At 43.3% G+C, this 21,594-nt stretch overlaps 1 protein-coding gene across 1 annotated transcript in view; it reads left to right on the top strand.

The window, feature by feature from the left end:
- Positions 1 to 21,594, top strand: part of LOC124605213 (lysyl oxidase homolog 3) — a 122,393-nt gene that overhangs the window by 76,787 nt on the left and 24,012 nt on the right. The window contains exons 5-6 of the mRNA XM_047136759.1: positions 11,251 to 11,532; positions 15,353 to 15,611. Of these exons, the coding sequence (XP_046992715.1) occupies positions 11,251 to 11,532; positions 15,353 to 15,611 (541 nt within the window). The remainder of the gene's footprint in view (positions 1 to 11,250; positions 11,533 to 15,352; positions 15,612 to 21,594) is intronic.

Below are 21,594 nucleotides of genomic sequence, written 5' to 3'. Positions count from 1 at the left end.
ATCTGCCGTTGCGTTTGCCCTTGAATTACGTTGTATTTCTCGTATGTTTTTCCTGTAACATGTACGTTGATGGCGTCCAGTTGACAGTCCCAAGGGCATTGCTTCTCCGGTCTCAGGCATAAATGATGATCTTCATCTAAGAAGATGGCAAAAATTGCGTCTGAAACTGATCTGTCAGCAGTCGTAATTGGGACATTCATATCTCACCAGAAGTTGATCAGCGATCATTTTTGAAGAACTTTTCTTCCCACTCTCCTTAAGGGTAACTTTTTACCTTAACAGAGAGTAGTTAAAGATCTTAGGAAGGTCCTGGATAAGCATCTAAACGCCGCATCAATTGTCGTTTTATGCAAGAAATCATTCTCTTGCTTATTTGCATTTCAAAAGTTAAGAAGAATATTTTCGCTTTTAATAAGACTAAAATTAGCTCCGTCATTGGCGCTGACGAATCTTTACTAGTGTTACACAAGGTCTGGACAAAAACATGGGAACCCCGCGAGATCTGCCCGCTTGCACATAAATACAGATGCCACCTCCGTTGCGCTGTTGTATTTGACAGCGAACCGCACCTGTGCACGACGTTGCTATGTCAGTCGCAGTTAGAACAGTGTTCTGCGTAGTTTTTGTGAGTGTATTATGCCGGAAAAGTGAATTCGAATGTGGCTAATTGTTGGTGCTCGTGTGGTGGGTGCTTTCTTAACCAAGTTAGCCGATGTCTTTGGTGTTTCAAGAGGCACCGTACCGAAGATTTATACCGGACACAGGGAAAGCGGACGATACTTCCTTCTGAGCTATCGAGACCGTGAAGAAGATTGTGAAAAAAATTATAGGATGACAGCTGCAAAACTCACTGCAGAACTGAATGTCGCACTCTCCAACCGTGTCATCACAAAAAAAAGGTCAGTGTGTGTGAAAATCACGTTGCATGTCTACTCGCATCCACTCAAACTGAGCATAAGAACTAACATGACCAATCAGTCGAATGCTACATACATCTAGGGTTGCCATAATCCGAGGACGAAAATCAGGGACAAAATTCGGTTGTTATAAAGATGTGGTTGAAACACGGACCGATATGTTGTGCAAGTGACCATTGGTTCGCATTTCAGTTGAGTCTTCATCATTATTTTACAGTGGTAATTATGAAGATGTGGTTGAAACCTGGAATCACACAATGTCCTTCACCTTTCTGCACGTCAGCCTAATCTTCATAATTACCATAATTCAAACAGTTCAAATGGTTCAAATGGCTCTGAGCACTATGGGACTTAACATCTGTGGTCATCAGTCCCCTAGAACTTAGAACTACTTAAACTTAACTAACCTAAGGACATCACACACATCCATGCCCGAGGCAGGATTCGAACCTGCGACCGTAGCAGTCCCGCGGTTCCGGACTGAGCGCCTGAACCGCTAGACCACCGAGGCCGGCTTCAAACAGTAATTCTGTCAGCAAAGAAGTTGTAATTATGGTCATCCTGAAAACCAAATTTGATGGCACGGTGAAAATATTTTTTTTCATTAACTGAAAACTATCGGCAGAAAATAAAATTGCAGGAGACTTGGTTTTTAAACATGTACAGTTGAGTAATCTGAACAATTATAATACTCATTTGTATGCTTTCTACAAATGATAGGCATTGTTTACTGGTAAGTACTTATAATCCATTGTACTTACCCGCCGGTCGCGGTGGCCGAGCGGTTCTGGGCGCTTCAGTCCGGAGCCGCGCGACTGCTACGGTCGCAGGTTCGAATCCTGGTTATTAGGTTTACTTAGTTCTAAGTTCTAGGGGACTGATGACCTCAGATGCAAAGTTCCATAGTGCTCAGAGCCATTTGAACCACTTTGTACTTACCCACACACTTTGCGAATAGCCTCATGTTCGTTTCTTCCACGTTTAATACTTGGAAACGCATCAATATATTCTTTTCGAAAATGTACTTTCCGTTTCGAGATTTTAAATTTCAAATTCTGTGCAATAACAACACCAGAAGTACACTTCGTACAGCTGAATCTTAACTTTACACGACCAAAGTATATCAGGTACCGACAGCAGAGACGTTGTGAACCAACAGCGGAAAACTGAAACACTCGCAAAGAATCGATTATTGCACTGCTTCCACAATCTGTTCTGAAAATAGCCGAGTGATTATGAAGTGACACGGAATATCAACACAGGCTTCAATGGCTATCGTCAAGTTTGCAGGAGTTATGAAACACTTGACCGCCGGCCGGAGTGGCCGAGCCGTTCTAGGAACCGCGCTGCTGCTACGTTCGCAGGTTCGAATCCTGCCTCGGGCATGGATGTCTGTGATGTCCTTAGGTTAGTTAGGTTTAAGTAGTTCTAAGTTCTAGGGGACTGATGACCTCAGAAGTTAAGTCCCATAGTGCTCAGAGCCATTTTGAAACAGTTGACCAGTGACCAGTCGCAAAACTTGCATAAAAAATTTTTCTACTTACTAGCCACTTTTTTGGCGGAAATTTTCCTCTTCGTCCAGGACACCCGTCTTCGAGCATAAAATCGCGGACTGTCCGCGAAATCCGCGACGTATGGCAACCCTACATACATATCTTACGAAAGCTCGAGTCGCCTGGAGTTTCACCTACTCGGACCATATCGAAATATACAGGAAGTGGACAAAATTATCGAAACTCCAAAAGGACAACACATTACCACGCCCAGTACGGTGCAGGAAAACTTGCATTTGTAAGATATGTGTGTAGCATTCGACTGTTAGTCCTTGGGCTCGGTTTGCGTGGATGAGAGCAGACACAAAATGTGTTTCTTGGTCGGCTGGACTCATCAGTATCACAGCTCAAATAAAATTATGATTGTCATTCCATAACAGTAATACAAGATATGACACGTACCGCGCAACTCCTAATATTTGTCCTCCTCCCTCATCATTTCACCCATGCATCTGTGAAGCAAACTACCGAATAACATGCGTCTATATAAAGGTCGTTGCATTACAGACGAAAGCAATCATCATTGACTTAGCCTCCTTCTCAGTCTTCCTCCTGTCCGACAACGAACAACTCTCTGATTCATTGCCTTAGCTTTCCTCACTTCTGTTTCCATTTAATGTTTTTTTTCCGTTTCTACCTCCACTGCTGTTTTTTGTTTCGTTTTACTATCTCCTAGGCAAACTTACCTGTAATTTTTCGCACTTCCTAGAGCCAGTTAACTTCTCGAGATTCATTCTTTCAGTACTGTTATCATGCATTGTCTCATTACTCCCATTTGACAGGAACGTTGTATTGTGAAACATTTACTAAATGTTAACGGGGCTGACATAACTGTAACATTATGTCAATTACTATAAAATAATAATTGTTATTATGTGTAACTCGTTTATAGTGCACAACGTAATACTGACTGTGAAAAGAAATCTCAAGAACGCGTAACTAAGTATAAGATAGCCTGAAAGCTCTTATCTTGTCAAGTATAATAAATACATAAATAGCTAATAATCTCGACACCTAGGTCCTATACTCTCATATTCTTTTCAGTTCCGTAAGTTTACTCGCAACACTGCAATAGATAACAGCTTGTCAGACCTGTTTTATATTTGTTGATTCACTAAATATAAACGCTATAAAGACAACAGCATCAGAGATACGACCTCTTGCTTAGCATTATTTTCATCCTACCCTCTGCACTTACAGGCTACATGTTATCGAAGGCAAATATTGTATCTGATTATCAGGGAAACATGAAAATTTCACTTCGGGGCATAGAAATTTTGTTGTTTTCATGTTGTTGCATGTTAAACAACACCGTAACCCAAACGTTAACTTGTTACGAGAAATAGTTTTGTTCTTAACGACTCTTTGTTGTTACCCTGTATGAAACAGCGTGTCATCAGCAATTCTTTGTTTTGGACGGCTAATTTCTGAAATTCATCAAAGGCTAATGAAGGTTCGTAAACTGAATACTGCGAAAGTTATATGCACCAAACAGATGAAAAATACAGGGTGGGTAAACCAAGCTGATAATAAGTTCAGAGAAGGACGTTAGCAAAATTTTCCAGATAACCACAGATAGGAGATGTAGTGTCGTGGAACTATGGTCATAAGACGAGAGCCAATCAGCGACGATCGCACGAAATCTGTGCGGTAAACGAACGTGTTTGGTAGTGCCTAGCGCTGCGGTTTTGTCCAAGAACGAGCGCCCATCATTTCTTCGACGATGTCAGTTTCGTAGCAAGTTTGGAGGCAGAAATTTCGAGAATTTTCTGTAAAAACTATGACTTCAGAAAAAATTATTTAAGGTAATTTCTTAGAAATTATAAGTTGTAACACGTGAAGTTGCTGTATAATTTATTTTTAATTGTACGAAAGATTTCCGTCAGAGATCATTTTCCGGTATAAATTGTCGTTAATAGCAGGTGTTGTGGGAGGGGGAGGCTATTAAAAAAATTGTACTGGAAAATTATCTGTGGCCAAAACCGGTCGTAAAATTAAATTCTAACTATACATCAGCTTCACGTGTTACAGTATGTCATTTCTAATATCATCAAAGCTGTGGAACACTATCAACAAAAACTATTTTGGAAATTAATTTCTATAGTTTTTGTCATCATTGTCTTAGTTCACACTTATGGATTTACTGTACATGTGACAACAGAAGTTCATTGGTGCTCTCTGTACATTAACATAAAATGAAACATTTGGCATTTAGATTTCAATATCAATAACGTTGCGCCTTATAGTACCACACGTCGACAATCCGACAGCAGTGATGTTTCTGCAATGCAGCTTATCATCTGAACAAATTAATTTGGCGTAGTTAATTAATAGTCAAGCTTTACCCAGTAAACGTCACAGAAAATTAGTGTCTAACTTAACAAACCATGGACAGAAGCTTAAACTTTATCTAGCATTGATCCTTCAACGGAAACCAGCAACTTTTGCTAATTTAATGAATAACTATTGTCTTTAGCATAATACATATTACCAGGGTGAGGGGAGTTAATTTAAAATGTGCATACTTCCGAGTGCTCGTCAACAATCCGCTTCGTTTTACGGCTGCGATTTCATAACGGTTTATTTCCGATCTGCGGATCCGTGGAAAATTTTGCTTGATTCGACGTCCCCTTCAGTACCCTAACCTCATTACTAGTTTCTTTGTATCCACGCCGTACGTAAGACGTAGCCTCAATTACAAAACAAAGAAAAAGTATCTTTCATCTGTACAATGGGAGTTGTTTTGGGAACAAGAAAATTGCAGGATTTGGATCACGAACTATTGAAACATCTACAGCAGCGGTTCCCAACAAAATTTTCTCGAGGGCACCCTCATCGAGCATGATTGGTACCTTGTCATATCACAGTATCAAGTACCTAAAAAAGCCAAATTAAGAGTCTTTTTATACGTTTGCGTGCTAGTGTCAGTTGGCTCTAGGAAGACGCTAGACGCAAAAGTTAGCGTTCGCTAAAGCTCTGCTCATGCAGGAAGCGGCCAAAACAAAAAATCTGTTATCATACGAAATATATTTAATATATTTTTTATTCTAATAGCATCTTGCGGACCCCTGTGGCATAGCTCGCGGACCCCCGGACCACCTGTCGGGAACCACTGATCTACAGCATACATTGCGTTTGGCACTTCCTCCTATTCCCCACATCTAATTAAATCAGTGACTAGCAAACTTTTTAAACACGGAAAAATGATGACAACAGTAGATGCACACCTTCTCCGAGGAAAAAGCACTAAACTAAACACATCAAACTGCAAACGGATTTTAACGAAAATTAAGATTCTTTGTTCATTAAAGGCACTTTTTTTCAAGTGGTAGAGCGAGAACTTTTGACATCGCACTCGTACATTCAGAATGTAGAAATATAAAGGTGCGTACAGTATACACTTGCGAGGCGAGTTTCTCGTGAGCCTCTCGTTAGGACGCTGCTCGCAATGGTGACGGCTAGCGAGCGACTAGTGAGCTGCTCAGCGTGGCCTGCCTGCCGTTGGCATTCCCAACGCGCCCAGGCGTAGTGGGACGGCACTGTTGCGTGTTCGCACACAGATGAGCCTAAAAACTATGGCCTCTGCCCACTGCGATATTGAATGCCGTCTGGCAGCGCTGTGGGGGAGTGAAGCGGTAAGGAAAGTGTGCAAAGGCAGAAGAGGTGAATGGGGAATCATTGTTGTTGTTGTGGTCTTCAGTCCTGAGACTGGTTTGATGCAGCTCTCCATACTACTCTATCCTGTGCAAGCTTCTTCATCTCCCAGTACCTACTGCAGCCTACATCCTTCTGAATCTGCTTAGTGTATTCATCTCCTGGTCTCCCTCTACGATTTTTACCCTCTACGCTGCCCTCCAATACTAAATTGGTGATCCCTTGATGTCTCAGAACATGTCCTACCAACCGATCCCTTCTTCTAGTCAAGGTGTGCCACAAATTTCTCTTCTCCCCAATTCTATTCAATACCTCCTCATTAGTTATGTGGTCTACCCGTCTAATCTTCAGCATTCTTCTATAGCACCACATTTCGAAAGCTTCTATTCTCTTCTTGTCCAAACTATTTATTGTCCATGTTTCACTTCCATACATGGCTACACTCCATACAAATACTTTCAGAAACGACTTCCTGACACTTAAATCTATACTCGATGTTAACAAATTTCTCTTCTTGAGAAACGCTTTCCTTGCCATTGCCAGTCTACATTTTATATCCTCTCTACTTCGACCATCATCGGTTATTTTACTCCCTAAATAGCAAAACTCCTTTACTAATTTAAGTGTCTCATTTCCTAATCTAATTCCCTCAGCATCACCCGACTTAATTTGACTACATTCCATTGTCCTCGTTTTGCTTTTGTTGATGTTCATCTTATATCCTCCTTTCAAGACACTGTCCATTCCATTCAACTGCTCTTCCAATTCCTTTGCTGTCTCTGACAGAATTACAACGTCATCGGCGAACCTCAAAGTTTTTATTTCTTCTCCATGGATTTTAATACCTACTCCGAATTTTTCTTTTGTTTCCTTTACTGCTTGCTCAATATACAGATTGAATAACATCGGGGAGAGGCTACAACCCTGTCTCACTCCCTTCCCAACCGCTGCTTCCCTTTCAGTCCCTCGACTCTTATAACTGCCATCTGGTTTCTGTACAAATTGTAAATAGCCTTTCGCTCCCTGCAGTTTACCCCTGCCATCTTCAGGATTTGAAAGAGAGTATTCCAGTCAACATTGTCAAAAGCTTTCTCTAAGTCTACAAATGCTAGAAACGTAGGTTTGCCTTTTCTTAATCTAGCTTCTAAGATGAGTCGTAGGGTCAGTATTGCCTCACGTGATCCCATATTTCTACGGAATCCAGACTGATTTTTCCCGAGGTTGGCTTCTACCAGTTTTTCCATTCGTCTGTAAAGAATACGCGTTAGTATTTTGCAGCCCTGACTTACGAGTATTAAACTGATCGTTCGGTAATTTTCACTTCTGTCAACGCCTGCTTTCTTTGGGATTGGAATTATTATATTCTTCTTTAAATCTGAGGGTATTTCGCCTGTCTCATACATTTTGCTCACCAGATCGTAGAGTTTTTTCAGGACTGGCTCTCCCAAGGCTGTCAGTCACCTGAACAAAAGTGTTGTTCCTCCTGCCACCGAACTTCGCTAATTCCCACTATATCTAACTTTAACCTATCCATTTCCCTTTTTAAATTTTCTAATCTACCTGCCCAGTTAAGGGATCTGACATTCCACGCTGGGACGATATCTGCTGCAAATGGGGAAGTTTACTGACATAAGCAACTTTGACGAAGGGCAAAAAGTCATCGCGCGGCATCAGAGAATCAGTATCTCGGAAATGGCGGAGCAGGTCAGCTATTTACATGCTATTGTTGTGAGCTTCTATCGAAAGTGGTCGAAGGACGGTGAAAACATTTAAAAAAACAATAGGCCAATAGACGACAACTTACTTGACCTCTATGTCACGCCACACAACGTGATTCGAGGCTAACCGACTCTGTAGAGCAGTGCAGGCGGCGATTGTGGCAGACTTGACGCCACAGTATCAGGGGATTTCAGAAATTAAGTTACGCATTATTATGGCAAGCAAAGTAACTTTTATTGAATCCTGCATTACACTTCAAAGTGACACGGAAATAGGACACTATTTTCAGCACTGTCACCAATTCTCTGTGTAGGATGTCAATTGTACTACCTGTCGTTCATTTCCTCGACCACAGAAATTTACTCCTCGGTCACAGAGCCAGTCGAGAACTGCTGCGTGAACGTCCTACATTTGGTAAAATCTCAAACCCCCTATTCTCATGTTCTTTCAATTTTCCGACTGGCTGGACTCTGCCGTCTGCGGTCTTAACCACATGCAGAAGTTTCATGATAACTAGGTCCACAGCCTTCGTGAAATTTTTAAATGAGATCATTCCGCTTTTGGCAGTTCAAACAGCTAGGCACGACACTGCATTTGGTCCCTACACCGCCAGAATTTAACAGTGAATCTATGTGCAGTTTACATGTTTTGCCCACAAGAATCGTACTGTCCCATATACATCAACTGTGGCGTACGTCTGCAATTGCCACAAAATTCCATCCACACATTGTGATGCACCTGATATTCGTATTGCAGCAGAATTGTCTGAGGAAACTTGTAACATGTAGCCGCTTCTGACAATGCGCCACTGTTGTGGTGCAATGGTCTTAGTGCGGGGTGACGTGTCTAGCTTACTTTATGAGATACTTACGTACAGTGCTGGTCCAGGATGACGTGTCTAGCTTACTTTATGAGATACTTACGTACAGTGCTGGTCCAGGCACAAGCGTTGCACATCACATCATTCAAAGAGCGTAGCTGAACATGAGGCTCCACACATGACGACCCCACGTATTCCAGTTTTGACCGAACACCATAGTCAATTACGATTGCAGGGCGGGGGGAGGGGGGGTATAGGGTCATGGTTGGATCGTGGGCCAATGGAAACATGTCGCCTGGCCAGATTAACCACGTTTCTTGTCAGGTCAATGGTGGTGTCTGGGCACGTCATCATCCAGGCGAGCAACTGCTCGAAACGTGGACTGCACGACAGATGCAGGCCAGTGTAGGCAGTATCGTGCTATGGGGGACATTCACCTGGGCTTTCGTGGGACCTGTGGTAGTAATTGAAGGCACCATGACAGCTGTAGAGTACCTGAACACTACTATGAACCACCTACATCCCTTCATGCTTGATGTCTTCCCCAAAAGCAATGATAACTTCCAGCAGGTTAACTGTCCGCGTCACAAGGCCAGAGCCGTGCTACAATGGTTTGAGGAGCGTGATAGAGAACTCACGCTGATGTCTTGGGCAACAAATTCACTTGATCTGAACCTGATGGGAGACATCTGGAAGGTTGATGGATGCCATCTTCGCGCTCTTAATTTACAGGAATTACATGACATGTGTAGACATCTGGTACCACATATATTCAGAAACCTACTCTACTGCCCATTAAAATTGCTACACCTAGAAGAAATGCAGATGATAAACGGGTATTCACTGGACAAATACATAATACTAGAACTGACATGTGATTACATTTTCACGCAATTTGGGTGCATAGATCCTGAGAAATCAATACCCACAACAACGACCTCTGGCCGCAATAACGGCCTTGATACGCCTAGGCATTGGTCAAACAGAGCTTGGATGGCGTGTACAGGTACAGCTACCCATGCAGCTTCAATACGATACCACAGTTCATCAAGAGTAGTGACTGGCGTATTGTGACGAGCCAGTTGCTCGGCCACCATTGACCAGACGTTTTCAGTTGGTGAGAGATCTGGAGAATGTGCTGGCCAGGGCAGCAGTCGAACACTTTCTGTATCCAGAAAGGCCCATGCAGGACCTGCAACATGCGGTCGTGCATTATCCTGCTCAAACGTAGGGTTTCGCAGGGATCGAATGAAAGGTAGAGCCACGGGTCGTAACACATCTGAAATGTAGCGTCCACTGTTGAAAGTACCGTCAATGCGAACAAGAGGTGACCGAGACGCCGGCCGTTGTGGCCGTGCGGTTCTAGGCGCTTCAGTCTGGAACCACGTGACCGTTACGGTCGCAGCTTCGAATCCTGCCTCGGGTATGAATGTGTGTGAAGTCCTTAGGTTAGTTAGGTTTAAGTAGTTCTAAGTTCTAGGGGACTGATGACCACAGATTTTAAGTCCTATAGTGCTCAGAGCCATTTGAACCATTTTTTTGACCGAGACGTGTAGCCAATGGCACCCCATACCATCACGCCGGGTGATACGCCAGTATGGCGATGACGAATACACGCTTCCAATGTGCGTTCACCGCGATGTCGCCAAACAGGGATGCGCCCATCATGACGCTGTAAACAGAACCTGGATTCATCAGAAAAAATGACGTTTTGCCATTCGTGCACCCAGGTTCGTCGTTGAGTACACCATTGCAGGCGCATGGTGATGCAGCGTCAAGGGTAACCGCAGCCATGGTCTCCGAGCTGATAGTACATGCTGGTGCAAACGTCGTCGAACTGTTCGTGCAGATGGTTGTTGTCTTGCAAACGTCCCCATCTGTTGACTCAGGGATCGAGACGTGGCTGCACGATCAGTTACAGCCATGCGGATAAGATGCCTGTCATCTCGACTGCTAGTGATACGAGGCCGTTGGGATCCAGCACGGCGTTACGTATTACCCTCCTGAACCCACCGATTCCATATTCTGCTAACAGTCATTGGATCTCGACCAACGCGAGCAGCAATGTCGCGATACGATAAACCGCAATCGCTGTAGGCTACAATCCGTCCTTTATCAAAGTCGGAAACGTGATGGTACGCATTTCTCCTCCTTACACGATGCATCACAACAACCAGGCAACTGCTGTTTGTGTATGAGAAATCGGTTGGAAACTTTTCTCGTGTCAGCACGTTGTAGGTGTCGCCACCAGTGCCAACCTTGTGTGAATGCTCTGAAAAACTAATCATTTGCATATCACAGCATCTTCTTGCTGTCGGTCAAATTTCGCGTCTGTAGCAGGTCATCTTCGTGGTGTGGCAACTTTAATGGCCAGTAGTGTATTAAGGACGTTTTGAATACATTTGACGCAGAATCACTGTTATATTGTGTTTTAAAGATAAGCCAAAAGGTTGTTAACCAGGTTATCACAATTTTTAGGCTCATCATTGTGTCTACGCGCTCGCGAGAAATGTGGCTCACAGAACACTACGGGCGAGCTTTTTGCCTGAGGTTTTGATAAGAGATGCCCTGTGTGTCGTGTGCTCAGAGTGGGGGACGGTGTGCGGCGACGGGTGGGGCATGCTGGAGGCCGGCGTGGTGTGCCGGCAGCTGGGCCTGGGCTACGCGGCCGACGCGGCGCAGACCGACTTCTTCGGCGGCGCGGGCCGGCCCTCGTGGCTGGCGGGCGTCGCGTGCAGGGGCAACGAGGCGGCGCTGGACGAGTGCGTGCACGACGCCATGGCCACCGGCAGCGGCAGCGGCGGCGCCAAGGGCCACGTCGCCTGCCCGGGCAGGCACGACAGCTTCGCCGCCGCCGTCTGCGTCGACGGTGAGTCGCAGCCGTGTCCGCTTCTGTTTTTGCTCTGCAACAGCGAAGGGAGGCTGCGTGCGCCGGCCATCGCATACACATCCAACACCTGTCGATTCGCTACTTTACTCTACACACCTACCAACAGGATGCGACTGAGAGAAAATACCTTTCAAAAAGGGTCAGACCTCCCAAGAAAGAGATTCTTTAGCCAACGGCCAGCAGGTTCTGCAACCCACCAGCCAGAGTCCACGAGAAAGCAGGCACAGGATTGCTAGATACCAAACAGAGAAAGCATTGTCTTAGCTTCACACTTTTAAACGCGGCTACCGATTAAACTTGGCCAAGGTTTGTAAAAATCTCGATTACACCAAAATGGATAATTTTTAGCCTTACGAGGAACTCCTAGAGGGCTGATAGAATCCGTTCTATCCACCCATTTTAGAAGCTGAATTGTCCGCCAGCTTACCCTCGAGTGAAAAGTTTAAGGACAGACATTTTCCCGCCGCCAAATGTCACGCTATTACGTGAGTCAAAGGGTGGGCGGTCGCTTATCTCTTTCATGATGGACCTAAATCCCGCCTCGACTTCTGGACCTATTTACGAACAGCCCATGCAGCTCTCGAAAACACGCCACGTTACCGAACATTATTTGCTAACTATCTTCGAGCGGTCTTTGTTAGACCTCCACTGAGTTAGGGGGTGCCTGGCTCAGAGGCAACCTACCCCTCCTCCCCCAGCAGTGTCTGAGTTTAAACCGCCTACGATCGATTCTACTTCTGACCTCCGCGGATGGGAGAGCGCGTCCCAGATTGCGCGGATTTTACTTCTTTTTGCTTTTCCTTTTCCTTTTCCTTTTCTTTTTCTTTAACCAGAATTTATATTTCTTTTTCTCTTTCGCCGAAGTGTTCACATAATTTCATGATAATAGTGAATATTACAAAAACACATGCAAATAAATAAATAACAACGCCTTCCACTACTGTTGATTCCTGTGTCTCCCACTTCCCTAAGCACCACAGGCTCGGTGGTGGTGAGGGGGACACTGTGGCCAGGCCTCGGGTTTCGACCCCTGCCCACTTTGCCCCCCGAGCCCCCACCGGTCCACTACCACCCCAAAATAAAATTTAAAAAAATAAAAAAATAAAAAAGTGGTTAAAAAACAAAAAAATAAAAAAGAAAAAAGAAAAAATGGATACAGCGACGAAAAAAAAAACAAAAAAAGCTGGGTGGTAACGTGCTTGCCTTCCATGCAAGCGGGTTCGGGTTCAATTCCCGGCCGGGTTGGAGATTTTCTTCGCTCGTGGACTGGGTGTTGTGTTGTCCTCATCATCATTTCATCCTCATCATCGGCGCGCAAGTCGCCCAATGTGGCGTCGAATGAAATAAGACTTGCACTTGGCGGCCGAACTTCCCCGGATAGGGGCCTCGCGGCCAACGATGCCATATTTTCATTTCCAGAAGCTAAATTAATGGTGAAGATGAATTATTATTCATTTAGATGTCTGCAGTTTCGTCATTTTCTCAACAGCAGTGAAAGGAAGGTTCTAACAATAACGTTTCAAAAGATAACAGAAATATCTATACGGTAAAATGCAGTACTTTGCTTCAACTCAAACTTGTTCATACTGTGTTACCTGCGTTTTAACACCTTAAGCACTAAAAATAAAATGACCGGGATTTGTAGAACATATATTTGAATTTCAGATTTGTACGAGTAAATTCTAGCTTTAGAGGTGTCAAAAAAAATCTGACTGTTAAGTTTTGAATGGTCACGTTCATAAAAAATCCCATCTTGTTTACAAAATACTTGGCCACCACGATGGTACCCAACTTTCAATAAACCACAGCATTTGTACAGTGTCACGGGCTCCAGGTGATCCACTGACTCATTGTCGAGCCGAGCTCCCCTACCGAAAATGACGCCCATGCAGCTAAGAGGTCTGAAGCTAGTGAAGGGGACCAAAGCAACTGAGATCTAGTACTCCATCAACTCCTGCTCACGAGCAGTTTATTCAGGCATTAACAGATACTCTGTTTAACGGGTAGCCCTCAAGGTGCAAAAAATAAAAAATAAAAAAAATGTTCAAATGTGCGTGAAATCTTATGGGACTTAACTGCTAATCAGTCCCTAAGCTTGCATAATACTTAACCTAAATTATCCTAAGGACAAAAACACACACCCATGCCCGAGGGAGGACTCGAACCTCCGCCAGGACCAGCCGCACAACTCAAGGTGCAGACACGTTCACAATCTGCCATCTAAGACACACAAGTCATACAGGTAACACATCCCCACATTCCGAGATAAATTAGCCTGAGCCAGGACAGATGGGCTCTCGCAGGCCACACTGCCGCACTTTGGACTTGCACAGGAGAATCCAGGAACACCCAAAGCTCTGGCCGTCAACGAGCAACAAACACGGAGGTCCAGTATTTAACTTTACGGTACAATAGTGCCTAAGGAAGATAAACGTTGTACTGCAAACATCTATCATGCATCCCTCCGTGGTATACAGTGTAGTGGCATATTTTCTGGGCTCAAGACTAATTTTATTAGACATATTCAGTTTCTAATTGTGAAGTGCTGAACATTGGTCATGGATTTAGCATGTAACACAGGTTAATAAGTAAGATGTTCGTAGGTATACTCAGAGGGGGTGGGGAGGGCTGACGCGTCCCCCCACCCCCACCCCTCCTCCAGCATAACGAAAATTCCACAAACCGAACTCCAGTACTGCCCTGCCACACAAGCATGCGGATCAAATCACTTTCAAGAAGGGCGGAAAAAGTAATGGACACTGAGTAGTAGCACGTGTACCCAGGAACATCTGTCGTGAAATCTCAAACCTATTTCAACATTCACCATAAAACTAGCATCCACCATAGCCCTCTCCCCTTCCCCCGCATGGGCACTGCTCTTGAAGATGGGGTCTTGCAAGGTAACAGGCTAGAACTGTAGAAGAAGCTCAGCTCAGCCGCCTTCGCCAGTCTTGGGGAGAAACATATCGTAAGCTAATGTCACTTTCGTTCAGTAATGTCATTTGACGCTTAGTCGAGCGTGTCGGCTTCTAGCACTATTCTGGATTTTACGGGGTCGTTACCCAGGAATCCCATAAATTTTATTATCCTTCTGGGTACAGATAGTGCAGTGTGCATGGGCTTGACAGAAAGGATGCAATCTTTTCATCATTCTTTGCAAGGCATTTTCAGTTCCTTGTTTAAAAACCATACCATTGGCACATGAAAGGATTTAGGATTGTTCCAGAATTCGAGAATAGTAAGCTAACTTTAAACTATCAACTTGTGTCCGGGACTCAAGTCGATTACAAATTTAAAATTTTCGGTGTATATAACGTGTTAACATGACTGTGGGAAGAACTCGTGGTTTTAGCTCGCTGGTTTGGTGGCGTGGCATCGGAAACTACCAGTGCAATTCCTAGCCAGTGTGAGAATAACGTCTAATCAATAAATAAATTTAGACCTACCTCCTAGCTGAGGTGCCTGATGGGTGGCGCTCGACTCAGAAGTAGCCAGTCCGAATTCTGGTAGTCGAAGAGATTTCTGCAAGGGGAGGCGGTGGTGGTATTAAGTTCCTGATCAACAGACTTGCACTAATGTCCTGGATTAAATTCCAAACCTCTTTGCAGTGTCTCATGAAGTGAGAGCGTATTCAGACACAATCCTGTTCTCTTAGTAATATGGAAGGAAACAGAATTATGCAGTGCTTGTTGTAATAACAATACACTCAATTTCTGTATGAACTGCTTTGTTTTCACTATTAGGTGACTTTACCCAATTTGTGAAAAGCAGTGTCACATCGGCAACTCTCTGGTTCCAGTGATGGCGGACCTTGTGATTGACCACTTTGAGATAATGCGGACGGCGCACCTGGAGGACCGGCAGCTGTTCCTGCTGCAGTGCGCCATGGAGGAGAACTGCGTGGCGTCGGAGGCGTACCGCATCCAGCGCGACAACCCCTCTTGGCACCTGGAGACGCGCCGCCTGCTCAGGTTCACGGCGCGCATTCTCAACGCGGGCACCGCCGACTTCCGGCCCTTCATCCCCAAGCACCTCTGGGAGTTCCACCTCTGCCACATGTCAGTATCCATACGCTCAGTACTTTGGCTTGTAAAACACTATAAGTTCCATTAACTTCGCCTTATGCATGCTAAGTTAAAATTTATCTCATGGAACATTTCCTTGTACCCAGAGCAAAATTTCCCTTTCGTCCACTGTATAGTTGGATCTGTATGCATCACAACAGAGTGGTATGGAGTTTTATCCAATACTATTGTCGAATTCTGAGGGATGTTTTGCAGCAGAACGTTATCTTCCCAGCCGGTGAACGTGTTCTTGGACGATAGTTTTACTGCAAATCTCGATTCAGATGTGCTGCACTGTTGTCATTAACGCAACGTCAACGTAGTACCTGACGACTACAAAACACTTCAACGCCAGAAAATATGACTCTACTGCGAGAGCTGACAAACGTTGATGCATCTAATGGGTGACACCACGTGGTAGTGTTTACCCATGGTGTAGCAACAGGGGTGCTTTACCAGCCGAACCGCTGGTGGCGTAGTAGGGAAAGCTGGCTCGCCATTACCTGGGCAATGACGTCACGTCCCTCCGGTAGCCAAACGCCAAAAGCCGCAACTAATTTTAAACGCCCTGTAGGTGGACTGATAAGGTAAGGAACGAAGAGGTACTGCGAAGAATCGAAGAGGAAAGGAATGTGTGGAAAACACTGACAAGGAGAAGGGACAGGATGAGAGGACATCTATTAAGACATCAGGAAATGACTTCCATTGTACCAGAGGGAGCTGTAGGGAGAAAATGCTATAGAGGAAGACAGAGATAGGAATATATCCAGCAAATAATTGAGGACGTAGATTGCAGGTGCTACTCTGACATGAAGAGGTTACCACAGAAGAGGAATTCGTGGTGTGCCGCATCAAACCAGTGAGACGACTGACGACTCAAAAAAAAAGAAAAAAAAAGAGGATCTGATGGTAGGATTTGAGTGTGGTGCATACTCCACGACGCCATATGGATGCAAGTTGTCAACAAGGTGCTATATTTATAAGGAATGGACTGGATTCTCTGGTCCAACTGAATCAATCACTGAGTGAAATGGTTTATGTTTGGCTACTTGGAGACCAAACAAGGATGGAACTTTTATGGATGGCAATGCACCATGTCATTGGGCCACAATTGTTCGCAATTGGTAACCAGATTGCCCGACATGAATATCATTGAACATTTATGGGACATAATCGAGAGACCAGTTCGTGCACACAATTCTGCACTGGCGACACGTGGGGATTGTGGGTGGCTAGGCAGCATGGCTCAGTATTTCTGCAGGGGACTTCTGATGACTTGTTGAGTCCGCCGGCCGAGGTGGTCTAGCGGTTCTAGGCACTCAGTCCGGAACTGCGGGACTGCTACGGTCACAGGTTTGAATCCTGCCTCGGTCATGGATGTGGGTGATGTCCTTAGGTTAGTTAGGTTTAAGTAGTTCTAAGTTCTAGGGGGCTGATGACCAAAGATGTTAAGTCCCATAGTGCTCAGAGCCATTTGAACCATTTTTTTGTTGAGTCCATGCCTCATCAAGTTGCTGCACTATGTCAGGCAGAAGGATGTGAGACACGATATTAGAAGGTATCACACGACTTTTGTCACCTCAGTGTACTGTGACGGGATTTATAGGCTGCTTGACACCAGAGCGTTTCCTCAGTGCAGTCAGTATCTGCAGAGGCTTCTAGCACTGTACGCAGCCTCTATCAGACTCTTGACTCCCGGCAATATGCCTATGCTTGTCGTAGTCATATCTTCACCCATGATATATCAAATATCTCTGGGTCTTCATCACTGTCGAATAAGCTTACAATATCAATGTTTCAGAGTTTTAGCAAAAATTAAAACATACCAAACTTTAACTGTATACAGGAAACCTCACAAAGATCATCAACTTCAAGCAAATAACTTAACGAAATATTTTGTAGGTGAAAACCAGAGAAATATTTTTATACTGAATTTTTCTCTTCCAACTTCAATAAACTTTTCACCTCTCTTGGATATGCAATAAATAACTCTCCTGAGGGCATCTTGTCATATTATTATTAAGGTAAAACACTGTCAAAATTTCAAGTGACTAATTTGTCCTATATATCTACTTTTACACGAGATTATGAACTACATTTTTCATCAACTCCATCAAGCAAACATCTAGCATAGTAAGAGCTGGAAACCTTAGCAGCAGCTTATGTTACGTGTTCAGCTGATTCAACGGTTAGAGTATATTACATTATATGTTATCTAATGAACAGATAAATATGGATTCTGAAATTGTGAAAGAAGATACCCATTCTTATAGCTGAGAATGGTGTATCGAGTGACAATTGCAACTCCTTTAACTTGTATCTTCCATATGTAAGACCATAAGCTAGTTTAGTAAGACTATAAGCCTAAGTGAGAGATTTTCGATTGAATGTACAAAGATGTTGTTTTGAAAATGTGTCCCCATAATAATATACGGATTTATCACACCATTGATGTTTTTTTAGGACTTCTGTTGGTATCATAACATGTCAATGTAGCTTAGTCAGTGAAAAATATGACTGTATTAATCAGAGATGGAAGGGTAGCTTTGAGAGATGAAACATTTAAGGAAGGAGAGGATCAAATATATAAAAAGACAAGACCCAGCAGAAATTATCAGACAACAAATGAGATACTGAATTTAACTAGGAAAAAGATGAGATATAAAAATGCAGCAAATGAAGTAGGCAAAAATGAATACAGATGGCTAAAAAATGAAATTAGCAAACATGCAAAAGAAAATAGCAGGAATGGCTACAAGAGAAATCAAAGCTGTGGAGTATGTATAAGTACATCTACATCTACATTTACATTTATACTCCGCAAGCCACCCAACGGTGTGTGGCGGCAACTGAAAATTAAGGAAACCTTTGTAAAAAGGGAAGGAGCTTTATGACCATATATATAAATGGAAAGGGATGTAGATGAAGATGGGATAGGATATGTGATTCTGTAAGAATAATTGGACAGAGCACTGTATGACCTGTCAGAACAAGATATCTTGTGTAGACTACATTGCCTCAATATAATCGAGATCTGTAGTATCCCCACCAGTGGACAGACACGTGGACACAGATGAGCAGGTGTGGATCTCGCGGAAGAGTAATGCGAAAAGTTATCCACCAGTGGACAGACACGTGGACACAGATGAGCAGGTGTGGATCTCACGGAAGAGTAATGCGAAAAGTTATCAAGGACAGCACGCATTGAGCATAGTATTGGCGAACCGGATTAGTGATAGGCTGGACCAGTCAGTTCTTATTCAATCAAAAATGATAATTGCATGGTTTTATAGACCACCTGCATCAGGAGCTGTTGTGATAGAGCACTTCAGAAAGAACCTGCAGAACTTCATGAACGAACTTCATGCCCATGTCATTGTAATAGGGGGTGTACCTCACCAATTATAGAATGGGAGGGCCATGTGATAAAAGCTGGTAAAGAAACAGGGATTCATGTGCCATTATTCTGAATGTCTTGTCCTAAACTGACTTTGAGCAGGTAGTTAGAGAACCAACTCATGAAGTTAACTTCGCAGACCTCCTAGTAACAAACAGACATGAACTTTTCAAATTAGCTAACATCAAGGAGGGTATCTGTGATCATAAGGCTGCAATAGCATCTTTGACTATGGGTATTACAAAGAATGTTTAGAAAAGTGGGAAAATATTTTTACTTAGCAATGGGTGAAACAATACAAATTGCTGGGTATCAGAGCATTCAACATCAAATATTCATTGCTGAGCACCAAGACCTGGTGCACTTTCAGAAAAAATTCAAAAGCATCATTCAATATGTCTTAGACAAGTATGTTCCAAGTAAGGTCCTAAGGAATGGGAAATACCAAATGTTAGAAAACTGGCACATAATTAAAGAGAGCTTCATCACCGATTGCTATTACGAAATCTGCAGGTGGTTTTCCAACACCATACGGTGAACAGCCTTCATCACACATTGGGAAAATTTAGTTTTTCTTTTTTTTTTTGTCCCAAAGGTGCATTTTTTGGACATGTGCTTAGCAAAAATGGCCTTGTCCCTACAGCTGATGATGTCAAAGCCATCATTAACTTATTAGCATTCAAGAACTTGAGAGAGTCCCAGTCCTTCTTGGGCAAGATTTCTCTTTATGCTAAGTTTATCGCCGAGGGTGCAAATTTCCACCATCGAAATCATGTGGCCTGTGGACTGTCAAGAAATGATGGCACTCCACTTACTCTGGCCATCAGACTATCCTTCACAAAATCAACAGAAAACATTAAAGCATTGTCACTTATTTTTGCTGTTACAGCTCCCCCAGAGCCTCATAACCAATAATGGTTCACAATTATTGTCATGTGAGTTGGAAAATTTTTGCATTAGCAGACTTATCCAGCATCTGACTACCATTTCATTTCTTCTGGATTCCTACTCAGAGAGGGATCTTTCAAAACAGAAATGAAGAATGATTGAAGCAGAAGAAATGAATTAAAATTTGTTCTTCAATCATTATCATAGATGAAGGAGACACTTAAATGTCTCAGGGAAAAATATAATCATGAAATGAAGAAGTCCCTGTCTGGCTGGTTCCACAATAATGCAGTGTCTAGCTTTCATTCCATAATGTCATATGGGATTATTTTTTGGGGTAATTCATCAAGCCAAGCTAAAGTTCTCCGGACACAAAAACGTGCAGTAAGAGTTATATGTGGTGTGAACCCAAGAACATCCTGCAGAAGCCTGTTTAGGGAACTAGGGATACTAACTACTGCTTCCCAATATATTTATTCCTTAATGAAATTTTTCATTAAAAATATATCACTTTTTCAAACCAACAGCTCAATTCATGGAATCAATACTAGAAATAAAGTCACTTAGTCTTGTACAAAAAGGTGTGCATTATTCAGGAACATACATTTTCAATAACTTGCCAGCAGCCATAAAAAGCTTAACAGCCAATGAAATTCAGTTTAAGAGAAGCCTAAAGGATTTATTGGTGGCCAATTCCTTCTACTCCATTGATGAATTTCTGAGTAAAACCAACTAGTATAACTTCTGCACAATTTCAGTGCAGTAATGTGTTCATTGTAAATATGTATGTGTGTGTGTGTGTGTGTGTGTGTGTGTGTGTGTGTGTGTGTGTGTGTGTGTGTGTGTCTGTGTGTGTGTGTGTGTAAGTACAATCTAACTTCTGCACCATTTCTGTGCAGTAATGTGTTCATTGTATTATAGTAGCTGTATTACACGTTTATTACCTTATAAATAAATAAATAAACTTTTTTGTTTTACATGCAGTGCACTAGTATTTGTAAAATGACTCTTTCATATAGCATTCATTAAAAAATGACAATCATTCCACTTGGGACCTATGGAATGGTACATTAGCTTATTTGTTTTAGTTGTAAATATTTGTCATGTATTGTTGTTTTCCTGACATGTTCTACATCCTGGAGGACCTCCTCACTATGGATCAATTGGAATGAAAGTAAATCTAATCTAATCTAACCACATACTGGTTGATGCCAGTTAATGGATGCAGTCCAGTGGAATTTTTGCATGGGGACCAGCCATGGGCCTCCTGGATTTTTTATAACCTGAGTCACATGCCTCAGACTATTGTGACCTGCCCTGTTCCCTTGTGAGGCTGCCGTTCAGACCCAGTCTTTTGGCCACCAAAAGGGTGGCTGCCACGTGTTGTAGTGGGGTACAAAGGTTGGCATTTGTTTGTGGTGGATGTTGGTTCGAACCACCTGACCCATCATTCAGATCAGTTGCACATATGACTCCTTGGATCCATGACACTACTGTCTCCACACCAACTGGATGATGGGGTTAGTTGAGCATTTTCCCAGTAGCAATCCACATCCACTGCTGCCCCTGCCATGTCCTCTGCTGTATTACTTTTACTTGGAAATAGGGCCCAGTGGCAATTACTCCTGCAGCTCCTGCTGCTGAGCCCATAGACTTGGAACCTGCACCCTCCTTTCCCCATTCACCATGGAT

This window comes from Schistocerca americana, chromosome 3 (genome assembly GCF_021461395.2).
Source record: "Schistocerca americana isolate TAMUIC-IGC-003095 chromosome 3, iqSchAmer2.1, whole genome shotgun sequence".
NCBI classification, from domain to species: Eukaryota; Metazoa; Arthropoda; class Insecta; order Orthoptera; family Acrididae; genus Schistocerca; species Schistocerca americana.
Note: the sequence above shows the minus strand (reverse complement) of the source record. Positions and strands in the feature narration are given on the sequence as shown.